General features: G+C 35.1%; 1 protein-coding gene across 1 annotated transcript in view; it reads left to right on the top strand.

The window, feature by feature from the left end:
• The window catches only part of FHIP1A (FHF complex subunit HOOK interacting protein 1A), a 70,160-nt gene that overhangs the window by 31,789 nt on the left and 24,692 nt on the right, over nucleotides 1–13,679 (top strand). The window contains exons 4-6 of the mRNA XM_026698143.2: nucleotides 5,519–5,677; nucleotides 6,944–7,030; nucleotides 12,383–12,550. Of these exons, the coding sequence (XP_026553928.1) occupies nucleotides 5,519–5,677; nucleotides 6,944–7,030; nucleotides 12,383–12,550 (414 nt within the window). The remainder of the gene's footprint in view (nucleotides 1–5,518; nucleotides 5,678–6,943; nucleotides 7,031–12,382; nucleotides 12,551–13,679) is intronic.

The raw sequence follows: 13,679 nt of genomic DNA, 5'->3' as shown, positions 1-13,679 counted from the left end.
TCCAAAATGTCATAAAATGCAGAATAAAATCGAACCATTATCCCTCCAATCCCCAATGCCATTCTCCATAAAGATATTTCTAGCCTAGACAAACCTTGTTGGTTTCATTTAAATAAATAAATATAAATATTACTTATTTTTTAAAAAGATATTTCCATGATAAATACTTTTACTATATCCGTGCTGTTGTGTACATGCCTACATTTACCAATTATTTTTTAGGAAGACTTTTTACTTAGAAGATTAAAGCTAAATTTGTTAACCTTCAAACAGTACGGGCCATTATCATCAAAATGCATTACTAATTAGAATAATTGCCTTAGGATGTTGGAGTGAGACAAGTAATAAAGGTAGCAAACCCGAGGTTATAATAAAAAAAAAACACATGCGATTCCTGAGAGGTGTTCAATTGTTAAATATCTCTAATATGCAGCCTTTATAAGAATGATCTTTCCAATTTGGGAAGCTTTGGTCTCCCCTTGAGAAAAGTCAGAATGATGCCTCAGATTTTGGGTTTCTCATCATTTCTCAATGGATGCAACTGAGTAATCTAATTCTGATTAAAGTGAAGTAATTCCAGTTAAATGTTACACTGTATGTAATATTTACTTATAATAAAAAAACAGAATGGAGAAAATTGTATGACTGTATCCTTCGGCTTAAAATTATGCTGTTACATTTAATATGTTTAGTGGGATTTATTTAGGATATATATTCTATTTTAGAAGTTGAAGACTTTCTCCTCAAAACAGATATGCATTTTTAAAAATTTGCATGGAAGATGCTTGTAGACCAATAAAATAGTTCGATTTTTAAGTGACAGTTTATGTGAATCCATTTAATGTGATTTATACAATGTGGTTTATAGTTAGCATATTATACGAACCTAGGCAATTATGATTCGTTTAATAAATTGTGGTTAATCAAACCAGACATAGCACAGTATCTGAATTCTGTTGATAATGTTTCTATGGGAGTTACTTCTATTTGGCAAACATGTCATGCACTGGCTATAATGTTCTCTGACTTCATAAATATGTTCTGCCTCTGCAAACAGTTAGCAATTATGAAGATCCATGCTCACATATATAAGAAGCAATGCTAGATATTATAATTAGGGTTTAGAGAATTGACCTTGGAAATGTCATCCCACAAGGAAGTTTAAAATAGTAAATTGTCCTCCCACAAGCACAGTTTATAGCTGTGATTTGCATACAAAATACCTCCCAAATCTGTTTTGCTGCTGGCAAAGTTAAACAGTACTGGTTTCAATAGATGAATTGGGAATTGCCTTCAGTGACTTGGAAGCAAAGCATGACCAGCATCAAAGACAATAAATTCAAGATTTTAATTAAACTAGATCAAGTTTTAATATACAATATCTAAGCATAGTAGCACTTTAAAAGTAGTCAGTAGCATTATTTTAGTATACTTTGGCAGATTTTCTGAACATACAGCAGTTATTGTAGCTTTAACCCTGTGCAAAATTGTTGTGACCCATGGCAGCATATTATTAGATAATATTTTTCCACTATTAGTCCTTTCTTTATTTTATTTTAATTATTTATTTTTGTCAATTGCTTACAAGATAATAGGTATAAGTAAAAACATAGTTATGAATACATGGATACATATAAGAAGAATAAAAGAAACAATAGGACAGGGACGGTAGGCACATTGGTGCGCTTATGAATGCCCCCTACAGATCTCTTAGGGGTGAGGTCAATAGTAGACAGTTTAAGGTTAAAGTTTTGGGGGTTTGCGGAAGAAACCACAGAGTCAGGTAGAGTATTCCAGACATTGATCACTCTGTTGCTGAAGTCGTATTTCCTGCAATCAAGTTTGATGCGGTTAACCTTGAATTTGTATCTATTGTGTGCTCTTGTGTTATTATGGTTGAAGCTGAAGTATTCATTGACAGGTAAGTCATTGCAATGTATGATTTTATATACCATACTTAGATCAGACTGAAGACAGCGTAATTCAAGGTTTTCTAGGTCTAGAATTTCAAGTTGGTGGCATAAGGTATTCTACAACAAGTAGAGGAGTGGAGAACTCTTCTTGTGAAATATTTCTGGACTTTCTCAACTGTGCTAATATCAGATACGTAATGTGGGTTCCAGACTGATGAGCTGTATTCGAGTATTGGTCTAGCAAATGTTTTGTATGCTCTAGTTAGTGTGATATTACCAGAGAAAAAACTACACAGGATTAGGTTAACAACTCTTAATGCCTTTTTGGCTATGTAGTTACAGTGGGCTCTAGCACTTAGATCATTTGAGATGAGTACTCCAAGATCCTTGACAGAGTTTGGATCATCAATAAGGTCTTGACTATTCAGCCTGTATTTTATTTTCTGATTTTTTTTGCCAATATGTAAGACAGAGCATTTATTTGTGAGATTTGAAGTTGCCATTTGTTTGACCATTCTGATATATAGTCAAGATCTTTTTGAAGGGTAGCAGTATTGTCTGTGGTGTTGAATAGCTTTACATCTTTAGCAAAGAGAACGCAGTTTCTCTTAATATGATCACAGAGGTCATTTATGTAGAGTATCAAGAGAGTTGGTCCTAGAATGCTGCCTTGGGGGACACCACTATTGACAGGTACAGAATTTGATAGAACACTCCCAATTTTGACCATTTGTTGTCTGTTTGACAGGAATGCTTCTATCCAGTTATGCAGGTGTCCAGAGATACCGTAAGATTTTAGTTTTAGGAGTAGTTTGTCATGTACCACTGAATCAAAGGCTTTACAGAAGTCTATGTAGATTGCGTCTATTGTTTTGCCCTAATCGAGTTGTGTAGTCCATATGTTTTTGCAGTGTAAGAGTTGCAGATTACATGATAGTTTTTTCCTAGGTTTTTATCAGCTATGATGATCTCACATGGAATGTTTCTAACATTTAGCAAAATTTAATTGAGCTGAATTTTCCCAGTTGTCTTCTTCATCCATTGTGGCTATTACAGAATTAGAAGAATCGTGTTCTCTGACCCTTAAGAGCAAACTTTGCCCCACTTCCCATATCCTAAAAGACGATGAGGAATTGTCTTCTGACACAGTTCTGACCCCATTCTGTTGAGTTTGGAGACCCAATATATAGTCAAATCATATTAATTCTCAGAGGGAGGGACTACCTTGAACTTGTGGTAGCTAGAAAAATGAAAAATGGAATGAGTGGAAGGACTGTATTTACATTCTTTTTTAATGTTCTCTGTGTCAATCGGATGGGAAAGAAAAATAATGAAGTGGGGAAGCATTCGTTTTGTACAATCTTCCGTTGCTCAGTTTTATTTATTGAAATCAAGATGATTGGAAGGACAGCTTTCAGGAATAATTGCCTGCTGGAAAGATGTAGCTGCTAAAGTAACACCTTCGCAAAATAAATTGGTGGGAAGCTAATGTCTTTATTTATGTGACTAGAATACATCAAACCTAGAGATATATTGTCAAATTAACATTTCTGAAACATTCACTTGACAGACTAGAACTTATTTTCCTTCCTCCTCAGTTTGGTTAATTGTAACTTAATAAGTTTGTAAGCACTTCTCCAAGCAAATGCACAAAAATTTAGAATTGGCAAGATATTTTGTTTTTAACTGAATTATTTCATTTTGACTCCCGTGGAAAAATAAACCTGTTCTTTTAGCTATTCCAAATGAATTTTAGCTAGTTCTTACAAAACTGAAATTTTATGAATTATGGTTTTTATTTTTATTTTGTCTCCAAAATTGTATATGTATAGATGGGTAGATAACTAATAGATACTGATTTTTCTCTCTCACTTATATGCATATGTCTGTTTGTGTGTTTAAAAAACAGTAATTATTTTCACTGCTCCTGTCAAGATTATTTTAATTTAAATATGCATTTGTAAGTCTTAGAACTCTACAGTTAGTCCTTGATGCACGACCGGTAATGAAGCCTGCCAATTACAGTGATAAGTCAAGACAGTTGTGAAATGGGTCATGATGTGATTGACCTGCTTTTATGAGAGCTTTTGTGGTGGTCATTAAGCAAATGACCATGGTTCTTAGATGAATCTTTGTTGTCAAGCAGATGCCGTGATGCTTCAAACATATTGTTTGCTATGAGGCAGTTTTGTTAAAAAGTCTTACAAATGGAAGTAAACACCAGTTTTCAGCAAAACATCATAAATCACATGATTACAGGATGCTGTAAATGGTTATAAATGATGGACAGTTTCCAAATGCTGTAAATGTGAACACGGGAGGGCTCTGGCCATTGGAACTTAGGTAGAAGTAGGTTGAAAGTACCTTTGGGGGTGGGTCCTATAGTCACTTTAATTGATCATTGAACTAAATAATCAGTTATAAGTCAAGGACTACCTGTGACTGATACAGGTATAAGAACTCTTTCATGAAGCTTTGCTTGCATTGATGCCAAGTTTAAATCATTTCAGTTATTTAATTCTAAATCTAAAAATATATATTTAAAGTGAATTTAATCTATGCCTGGTCTTCTATAGATTTTTTTAGCTGCTATAAAGATGGCATCCTTGTAATATACAGTAGGCAGATTGTTGAATGAGTGAATCTCATTTTAAAAGACCTATAGCCTATTATTTAGAAATAAAGAGATATGTAAGAATGCAAACTGTGGAAGATAAATTGCCAAAATTTAGGGAAAAAAAGATTTCCACATTCTATGCTCTTCATCGAATGTCTTTCCTGGATAATATGGAGGTTTACAAAGCTAAACATTGAGAAATATGAATCAGAGGCTTCTGTAAGCATATATAGTTCAGGGACCCATAGTTGCATCATAGAGATATGTGTTTCTGTTAGTTATTTAAATGTTTAATCCAGTTATCAAAACTCTGGAAATGTTGTAACATGAAGGATACAGCCACCCAGCAGCGTTGCTTGATGCAGAGCCTTTTTACTTTTCTGTTTTCTATAAAAAAACCTGCAAGTTATTAGTTTTTTTTTTGCAAATATTTCAATTGAAAAAGTTCTCTTTGCATTAATTTGGAAATACTTTTCATGTGATAACATTATGTACATACAAATCTGCCAGTAGCCTAAATTCAGATGCTATTCAACAGTATAATAGCAATTATTGGGAAGAAATATTTTAGATTACTGGCATTAAACTGAAAGCATGTTTCTATCCTTATAACACAGGGGTATCAAACTCAATTTAATTGAGGGCTGCATCAGGGTTGTGGTTGACCTCAGGGGGCCAAGTGTGGCCAACTGGGGGTGTGTGGCTGATTGGGTGGGCGTGGCCAGCTTGGTGCCACTCCCCAAACTGCTGGCATGTTTCCTCTTCACACTGAGTAGATCAGGCCGAAGTCATGCTGGCTTGATGTTTCCTCTTCTCATTGGGTAGACTGGGCCGAAGCAATGTGGGCCGGCTCCTATATTTTACAAGATGGCCCCATGGGCCAGATCCGATCACATTGTGTTTGAAACTCCTGTTACAATAAAATGCCAATGCTTTTTTAAAATAAAAAAAATGTGTTTCTACTCTTTCTTTCTCTTTCATCTTGCAGGTGCTAGCAACAGGCTTAAGTGGTCTATATTCATCTTTGCCTACGAAACTGGAAGATAATGGAGAAGAATGGCACTGTCTTCTAAAAGACGACTGTTTACTTTCTCCAGCTCTTGTACAATTTATGAATTCTTTTGAATTCTGCAATGCAGTAATTCAGGTACTGGGCCAGAGAAAAAACTTAAAATGGAAGTAGTATTTTAAAATCGCAGTACACACTTTTGTAGATATTTAGAAAAAATATTGGGTTATTTATTTTATATGTGTAATACACCATTTTTTTAATGAATGAATATCAGCGTAAGTTATATTTTGTTAATATATAAGGGAAATACAAGTTAATTTAGAGATGTCCTGGTGGAGCAGTGGTTAGAATGGAGTATTGTGGTATATAAGTCTAAGCACTATTGCTATTGCTATGATTATTACAAAATTTAACAATTTACATGTATTTGTAAAGCAACTTTTATTGCAAACCAATTAATTTAATTTGGGGGGGGGAATACTGTGCTTCTTTGTGGTGTTGGCAATGTTTGACTTATAACCATAATTGGGACTGGAACTTCCATTGCTAAACGATGTCATTAAGGGAATCAAAATCAGAATAGAGCGGGAAGCGGGACCTTGGAGGTCTTCTAGTCTAACCCCCTGCTCAAGCAGGAGATCCTATACCATTTCAGGCAGGTGACTGTCCAGGTCTCTTCTTAAAAACCTCTGAAGGCAAGCTGTTCCACTGGTTAATTGTCCTCACTGTTAGAAAGCTTTTCCTTAATTCCAGGTTGCCTCTCTCCTTGATTAGTTTCCACCCCTTGTTTCTTGTCCTGCCTTCTGGTGCTTTGGAAAATAAATTGATCCTCTCCTCTTGCAGCCATTTTTACAACCTTTTTTTTATTGTGGTCATTAAGCCAATCACACAGCCGTTCAGTGAATCCAGAAACACAAAGTATTGGAGGCCTTCATAACTTGCCATAAAATTATGGCTTTGGATGGCATAGTGCAAAAAAGTACTAAATGACTAAGGATTAACTTAATTAACTTTAAACTTAAAGTTTAAATTAAATTCATTTCTTATCTACCCTCTGGTCACTTTTGGAGAAGTTCTTTGGTTCAAAAAAGTTTTACGTTCCTTCCAGAGATGTATAAAACTATATGTGCTATAGATAATTTAAGTAGGAAAACACTTACTTCCATAATATGAGAACCCGGAACATCTAATTAATCCTAACAGCAAAAGATCAGCAATTTTTTTCACCAACATAAACTATATTAATTTTGCAAGTGCAGATTTTGGACCTAAAGAAAATTTAAAATATGGGTGAGATTTACTCATCAGCTTCTTTAAATGTATATTTAAATTGCACAGTGGGAAAGTAAATGCTTATTTATTATTTCAGGTATATCCTTCTCCTTCTCTTTCCATTTTTAGGTGGCACATTCTTTGATTCGTAACCAGCTTGTGAACTACATTTATAATGGATTTTTGGTTCCAGTTATGGCCCCAGCTCTCCATAAGGTTTGTGATAAATAATATATTTTAGTCAATGAATCATAAAGCTAAATTAGTATAAATTCAATATTTGGGCTTTGAATTTGGTAGAGAATACAAAAGCAGAGAATCTGGTGGTTAATGCATGAGCTTAGAAACCAGGAGACTGTGAGTTCTAGTCCTGCCTTCTCACAAAGCCTGCTTGGGTGATGTTGGGCCTAACCAGGGGTGGGATCCGACTGGTTTAACTACTGGTTCGGTGATTTATGATTTGCTTCCCTGCATGCTGCACATCGTCAGCTTACTGCCTGGACAGCTGAGCAGCGCTGCGTGCAGGGAAGCAGCGTTTGAAAAAGCACTTTTTTCCCTGCTTTTTCAACCACAGCTGTGCCTCACAAGGCAGCTGAGGTTGAAAAACCAGGAAATAAAGGTCAGGTAAGAGCTCAAGCAGACGGGCGGGCCAAAACAGCAGCAGACATAGAACCGGTTCTATTTCTGCTGCTTTTCAGAGCCGGACAGAACCAGTAGAGTCCCACCCCTGGGCCTAACATTTTCTCTCAGCCCTAGAAAGAAGACAATTGAAAAAACACTTCTGAAAAACCTTGCTAAGAAAATTGCAGAGACTTGCCAAGGCAGTTGCCAAGAATCTGATGCAATTGAATGGAGGGGGTGGGGAGGTGACTTCTCTTCAGTAGAACAAAGTATTCTTTTAAAATTTGATGATTGAGATGTCAAATAGATAATATCCCAAGTCATAAAGTTGGCATGTTTTCAATACAGAAGCTTTTAATATATTTTTGGCAACAATGCAGGTATACTGCATTATAGCAGTAATGTTTAATTTCATTATGCAAGAGGCTTGACTAATACAACCTGGATTGCAGGAGTTAAAAAAAACAAACCTAATATGAAAAGTTTATTCATACATAGGTTCATAATTCTACTTCTGGTCCTGATATTTCCCTGATATGTTGAACTAAGGACAAATGTTTGTTTCACTTGAAGAGTTTAATAAACAGGCATTCACTTTTAGTTGAATGTCTCCATTTACATGCAGAACTTTCATTAGTTCTTAATTATTGTGTAGTCTTTAATTCAGGGTATTGAAACCTTTTTTTGTTCCTAATAAAGCCTTTTTTATTTTTAGAAAAGGTATGTGGGTAAGTAATTCCCCCTGCCTTCTCTCTTTAAGTATTATAAATCTTTTGTATACTTCTTTAAAAAACTTGAAATAAATGAAAAATCACTTTAATAACTAGAACAATAAATTTAAAAATATATGGACCTTCTTGACAAAGGATTTCTTGAAAAGATTCATTTTTAATTATGTTCTCGTCTTTTCTGTCAACATGCTTTGAATCTATTGCCTAAATAAACATGTTGTTCTCCAGATGGCAACCCATAAACATAACAAGCTGGATGGGAAATTTAAATTAGAACTTAGCAGTTACCTCAAATGTAGATTGGTATTTCAAAATGTAGTCTTGTAGTATAAGCACTTTAACTATTAAATGATGGAATGTTAAAACTTATGAAAACCTTTCAGGATAACTTGCTATTCAGAACATTAATAAAAATCTTAAATTTGCTTATTTTACCTTCTAATTCTCAAAATATGCTGTGACTCCCACTTATTAATTACTTTTTGTGGTAATTTTTTCAGATTATCTCCGATTGTAATTGTAAGCCTATTGGAGCCAAATAGATTGTATACTTGTCTTCTAAAAATACTTTGAAATGCATGCAGCTCAAACTTAATTTGTATCCACATTTGACCAAATAATTAATTTGGTCTAAATTTAATTAGTGGAAAAACTTAGGTTTTTTTGCTCCAATAACCAGAAAAGGCTTAATATATAAGAGCAGTATTTCAGAAATATTTCTATTTGTAGAACATTTTTTATTTTATATATAATATATAAAGAAAGAATAAAATGTACTGATATGTGAAATACCTTTTGTTGGTCATTTCATTCTTGGAAAGTCAAATCACAAGTGAAATTGCCAAGAAAGAAAAAACATACCACCATTTTTTTTACATATAAAAGTTTCTAAATTCAAAATATTATAAAACTTTTAAGTTCCCTGTATGAAATATTTCCACATCTTTAAATTGTCCTGATATGGGATAGAAGTGTATTGATAGCTAGTAAATATATCAAGTACTCCATCCTTCTCTTCTTTTTTCCAGTAGAGCGGGGAGAGAGATTGGACTTGAGAAAGAACAAGTGGCCCAAGGTCACCCAACAAGCTTTTGTGTCTAAGGCAGGACTAGAATTCACAATTGCCTGGTTTTTAACCTGATGCTGTAACCACTAGACCAAACTGCCTCTTTTTATCAGTTTTCCCCCATAATAATGGTATTGATTCACTGATATTGGCGGAGAGGATTTGTAGGAAGTGAACAGGGATTTTGTAGATGAAAAAAGTGTATTTAGAGTAGCTATTATTAAGAGATTTTAATAAAAGTAATATGATTGCAACCTTTCATTTTTTTCCACACAAAATAGATATACAATTTTCAGAGCTGTTAACTTCTAATAATTTATTAAATAAAAAGTGGTCTCCGTTTATTATTTCCACACTCAGAGTAATTTTGAATACACACTCTCTTTTATCATTTATTGTATCTTTAAATACATTAGCTAGAGAAGGTGAGTTTCTGCCATCTAGTGGACTTGCAGAAGAGCCATGATACAGCCCTGAACCCCAAGATTAAGATTATATTTACTAAAGTAAGAATATACACCTTCCTTTTTTATTTAGTTCCTCTCCCCCAAATATTAATTAAAATCTACTCTGTCCTGGTCAGACCCCAATAAAGTCTGTATCAAGTTCTGGATGCAAAAACAAAAATTAACAAATAAAAGTAAACTTCAGATTATTACATCTCAGAAAAGATAGTGACAGTAGTAGGAAGTTTAAAGGATAGTTCCCAAATTAGTAAAGGATCTGAAATCCAAGACCAGGAGATATTGGTATCTGTCTATTAAGCCTACAAGACCAGGAGGTATTGTTAAAGGATCTCTGTCTATTAGGCCTACAAAAATAAATAAAAATAAATAAAGCTGATATAGCAGTCTTCAAATATCTTACAACAATGGTTGATATAAAGAAGGGGGAGTTAACAATGCACAACAGGAATATTTGCACGAGACCATAGTTCCTTTTGAATCTGTGGACTTGATTTCTAAACTTTTCATATAAGCATAATTTGTATTTTTAATGAAGTTAATGTCACAAAAATCAGTTCCCAAATTTAGTTTACTTCACTAACTGCACTTTACGTGGCTTAGAAGCCTCTTCAGTTGAGCAGGTAAAACGGGTGTTTTACCTTCTGATGCCTCTTCATAATAATTTTAACTTGTTGCAAAATAACGTATTTTTTATTACAAACTTAAACACCTACTACATGAGAATGAGATGTATTAAGATGAGTACAATATAGATACATTTATGTGACATTTCCCTGCAGATATTTGAGTCTTTTGAGATTCAAAAGTGTCTAAATAGCGAATAGTTCGTGATGTTTAAATCGCCAATACACTTCTTTTCAACTATAGATAACTACTTCCTATCAATTGGCATATGGTGTATCAATTAAATGGTAGAATAAAGTGATACAATTCATTTTTTTCCTAGATTTGCATTGCACTGATGGATACTTTAGCCCAGAATTGCTCTGTCTTTCTGGCTTTGTGGACTGTGGGGTGGTTGAGAGACGGGATGGTTCTACGTATGTGGCAGGCAAGCACACGTGTGTATTGGTCCATTTGCAGGAGCAGTGGACACATGCTTGTTGCTCATGCAAGTGGAACATGAAGGTAAATGATAATCTGCTTGTGGGAGTGGAAATGTGCGTGCATGCACACTCACACACACACTCACTCACTTGCCCACTTGCCACTTTCATGGCCCGTTTCCAAAAGGCTTAAGGTCTGGTAGTGGGCCACAGCTCGGGGGTTTGGGACCCCTGTTTTAGCCAAAGGAAGAAATCAATGTTTGTATGTATTTTTAATTTAAAATCTGTGAATTTGTAAGAACTTGTTCTAGTTGTTAAATAATAGTTGACTACATAGGGGCAAGAAAAATAAAGTAGGTTTTCATAAATTCCAATATTTATTGTGGTAGACTTTTCAAATAGCAAATACCAGTTTGTTGGAATTGTGGAAAACCTACCATAATATATTCTGTGGCCAGTGGTGGGATTCAAATATTTTTGCCACTGGTTCGGTGGGTGTGGCTTGGTGGGTGCGCTTTACGTGTGCACACACTTTGTGTGTATGCATGTGCCAAACACGCACTTTGCGCAGGTGCAGTGGCATTTGCGCAGGTGCAGAAGTGTTCTAACTCACCTCCTGCAAACCTGCATGATCCCATTTGCTTCAGCAACTGCTGCGTGGCACTCTTCTGTGCTGCGCAAAGCAGCTGCGCTTCAAATTCAGCGGATAAAGGTGAGCATGGGAGCCCGGGCTGGCGGGTGGGCCCAACAGCAGAGCAGCGGAGAGAACTGGTTTGGTCTCCACTGCTCATCACTGGTACCAGTTCACCAGAATGGGCCGAACAGTAGAATACCTCCACTGTTTGTGGCCCAAACTGATTTGACCATTCCAGCAATCAACTGATGGCTTTTGAGAAGATTATTATTTAGTATCTGATGAGAACATGACAGAAGCAAATAAATATAGAAGTCCATGTAAAACTTCTATGGGGGTATGGCAGTGACCTCATAGCTGGATGGCCAATTTACCTATCCAGGCAATTGTCTCTGGCATTCATCTTCTAGGGAAGCAGAGAACATATATTGTGGGCAATCTTGCACAATATGTTTACTAGTTTGCAAATCTTTTCAGAAGAATCACATTGTCATGATTTGGAAGGAAAAGTTTGAGAATTTTGTAGAGTACACTGTTTCTGAGACAACCATCTTGGACCTGTCATCGGGCTAATGAATAGCAGTTCCAAAATGTAATTTATAAAGGATCCCACACTTATCTGTATCATGTATTAGTTACTTTTATTCTTGATTTTCTAGTATGGTGACAAGGCCTTTGCATTTTCATTTTCATTTTTAATATTTACGACCTTGTAATCCCTTAATTCTGGGCAGTTGAATGGAGCTGAGCATTTACTGACTGGATTAAGTCATCAAAATAAATAACCAAGTATTTGCTACAATGTTTTAGGTTGTTATGACTGTATTGAGTGTCACTGCTGTTTTTATCTTTGCAATATTCCTTTCTTTATTTGTGTTATATTGTTTTTGTAATTTGTTTTACATATTGCTTTTTAAACTAATTGGTCAAGCGTTCAGGATATTCTAAAAAATTAAACAAGCCTGAATTTTGGTATAGATTATAATAATTATTCATTTTTTAGGTGACAGTGGAAGAAGTGATGACCACAACTGCATACCTAGATCTCTTTTTACGGAGCGTTTCTGAGCCAGCCTTACTCAAAATATTTCTTCGTTTCATCCTTCTGCACCGTCATGAGAATGTGCATATCTTGGACACTCTTGCAAGCCGGATAAATACGCCATTCCAGGTGAGGGGAAGGGGTGTCTAGCCCTCTCTTTCTTGTTATAGCTGTTACTCAAATCGTTTTAGATACATGTGAAACTTATAAATATTGATAAAGGAATTTTTTGAAAAACCCAAATCAAATCCATACTCTCAAGGACAACAAATCTAAAGCTACACAAGAAAAAAAAGGGAAGCAAAAGGAAACAAATAAATGGAAATATTATCACTTGTATAATGAGTGTAACTCTGGTTCCATATAGATAAAATTTGGTATTAATACAGATAACAGGCCATTCATTGAAATTGAGTAAGTACCTATTATTTTCTTTTGCCATCCACTAGCAGTTCTATTAATGCCCATCCTCATACAGGTTTAACAGCACACTGTACTTTGGCTTCTGCGAAATTACACTTATAACTAGACTAGTGTTTTGTTTCTTACAGCCAACTATTCCTGTATTATGATCTGTTTTAACAGAAACAAAAGTGTAGCTAAATAACTCCCGTGTATATTATTTGTTAATCCTTGCATCCTAGTTCTTTTTTAGAACTCTGAATGGCTTATGAAAAGGTTTCAACAACCTTTCGCAGCCAATATTAATCTTTACACAAACTCACATATAGCACTTCTCGATTTCTCTTAGGCCATAGCATATTTTTGAGTTTGAATGTGTATTTATTTTGAAAGAACTGAAAAAACAATGAGATATGCATTTCAGTTGCCTCATTTTGTTTACCTTTGGTGAAATGAATTTATGTTAGTTAAGAAAATGGCATTGTTCATAGTGTTTGCTTCTTTATTTCTGATCTTTTACTTACTCAGTAAAGTGGCAGTTCATTTGCAGTCATGGAAATTGTCATTTCTTAACCTCAGCAAGTTTAAGATGTGTGAATTTCAAAGCCTCAGCCGGCATCCTAAAGTTGCTAAGGTTCCGAAACATTGCTCCATTTGGCAGTGGTTATTCTCCTCCCCCTTCCCCCTAAAAATATATCCTGACTGTTGCATAGCATTTGTCAGGCCAAGGAAATCAGGAGTCCAGGCAGTTCAAATGAATATAAAAATTATTGCAAGTTTAAGCTCTGTATGAGAACAGTCAAAGCAAATTAGTAGTAGACAAGAATCAACAGAATTCAAGGTCAGCTGGACTTAG

The sequence above is a fragment of the Pseudonaja textilis genome, chromosome 6 (assembly GCF_049901715.1).
Source record: "Pseudonaja textilis isolate UNSWEBS1 chromosome 6, rPseTex1.2, whole genome shotgun sequence".
NCBI lineage: Eukaryota > Metazoa > Chordata > Lepidosauria > Squamata > Elapidae > Pseudonaja > Pseudonaja textilis.
This window is presented reverse-complemented; position numbering and strand designations above follow the sequence as displayed.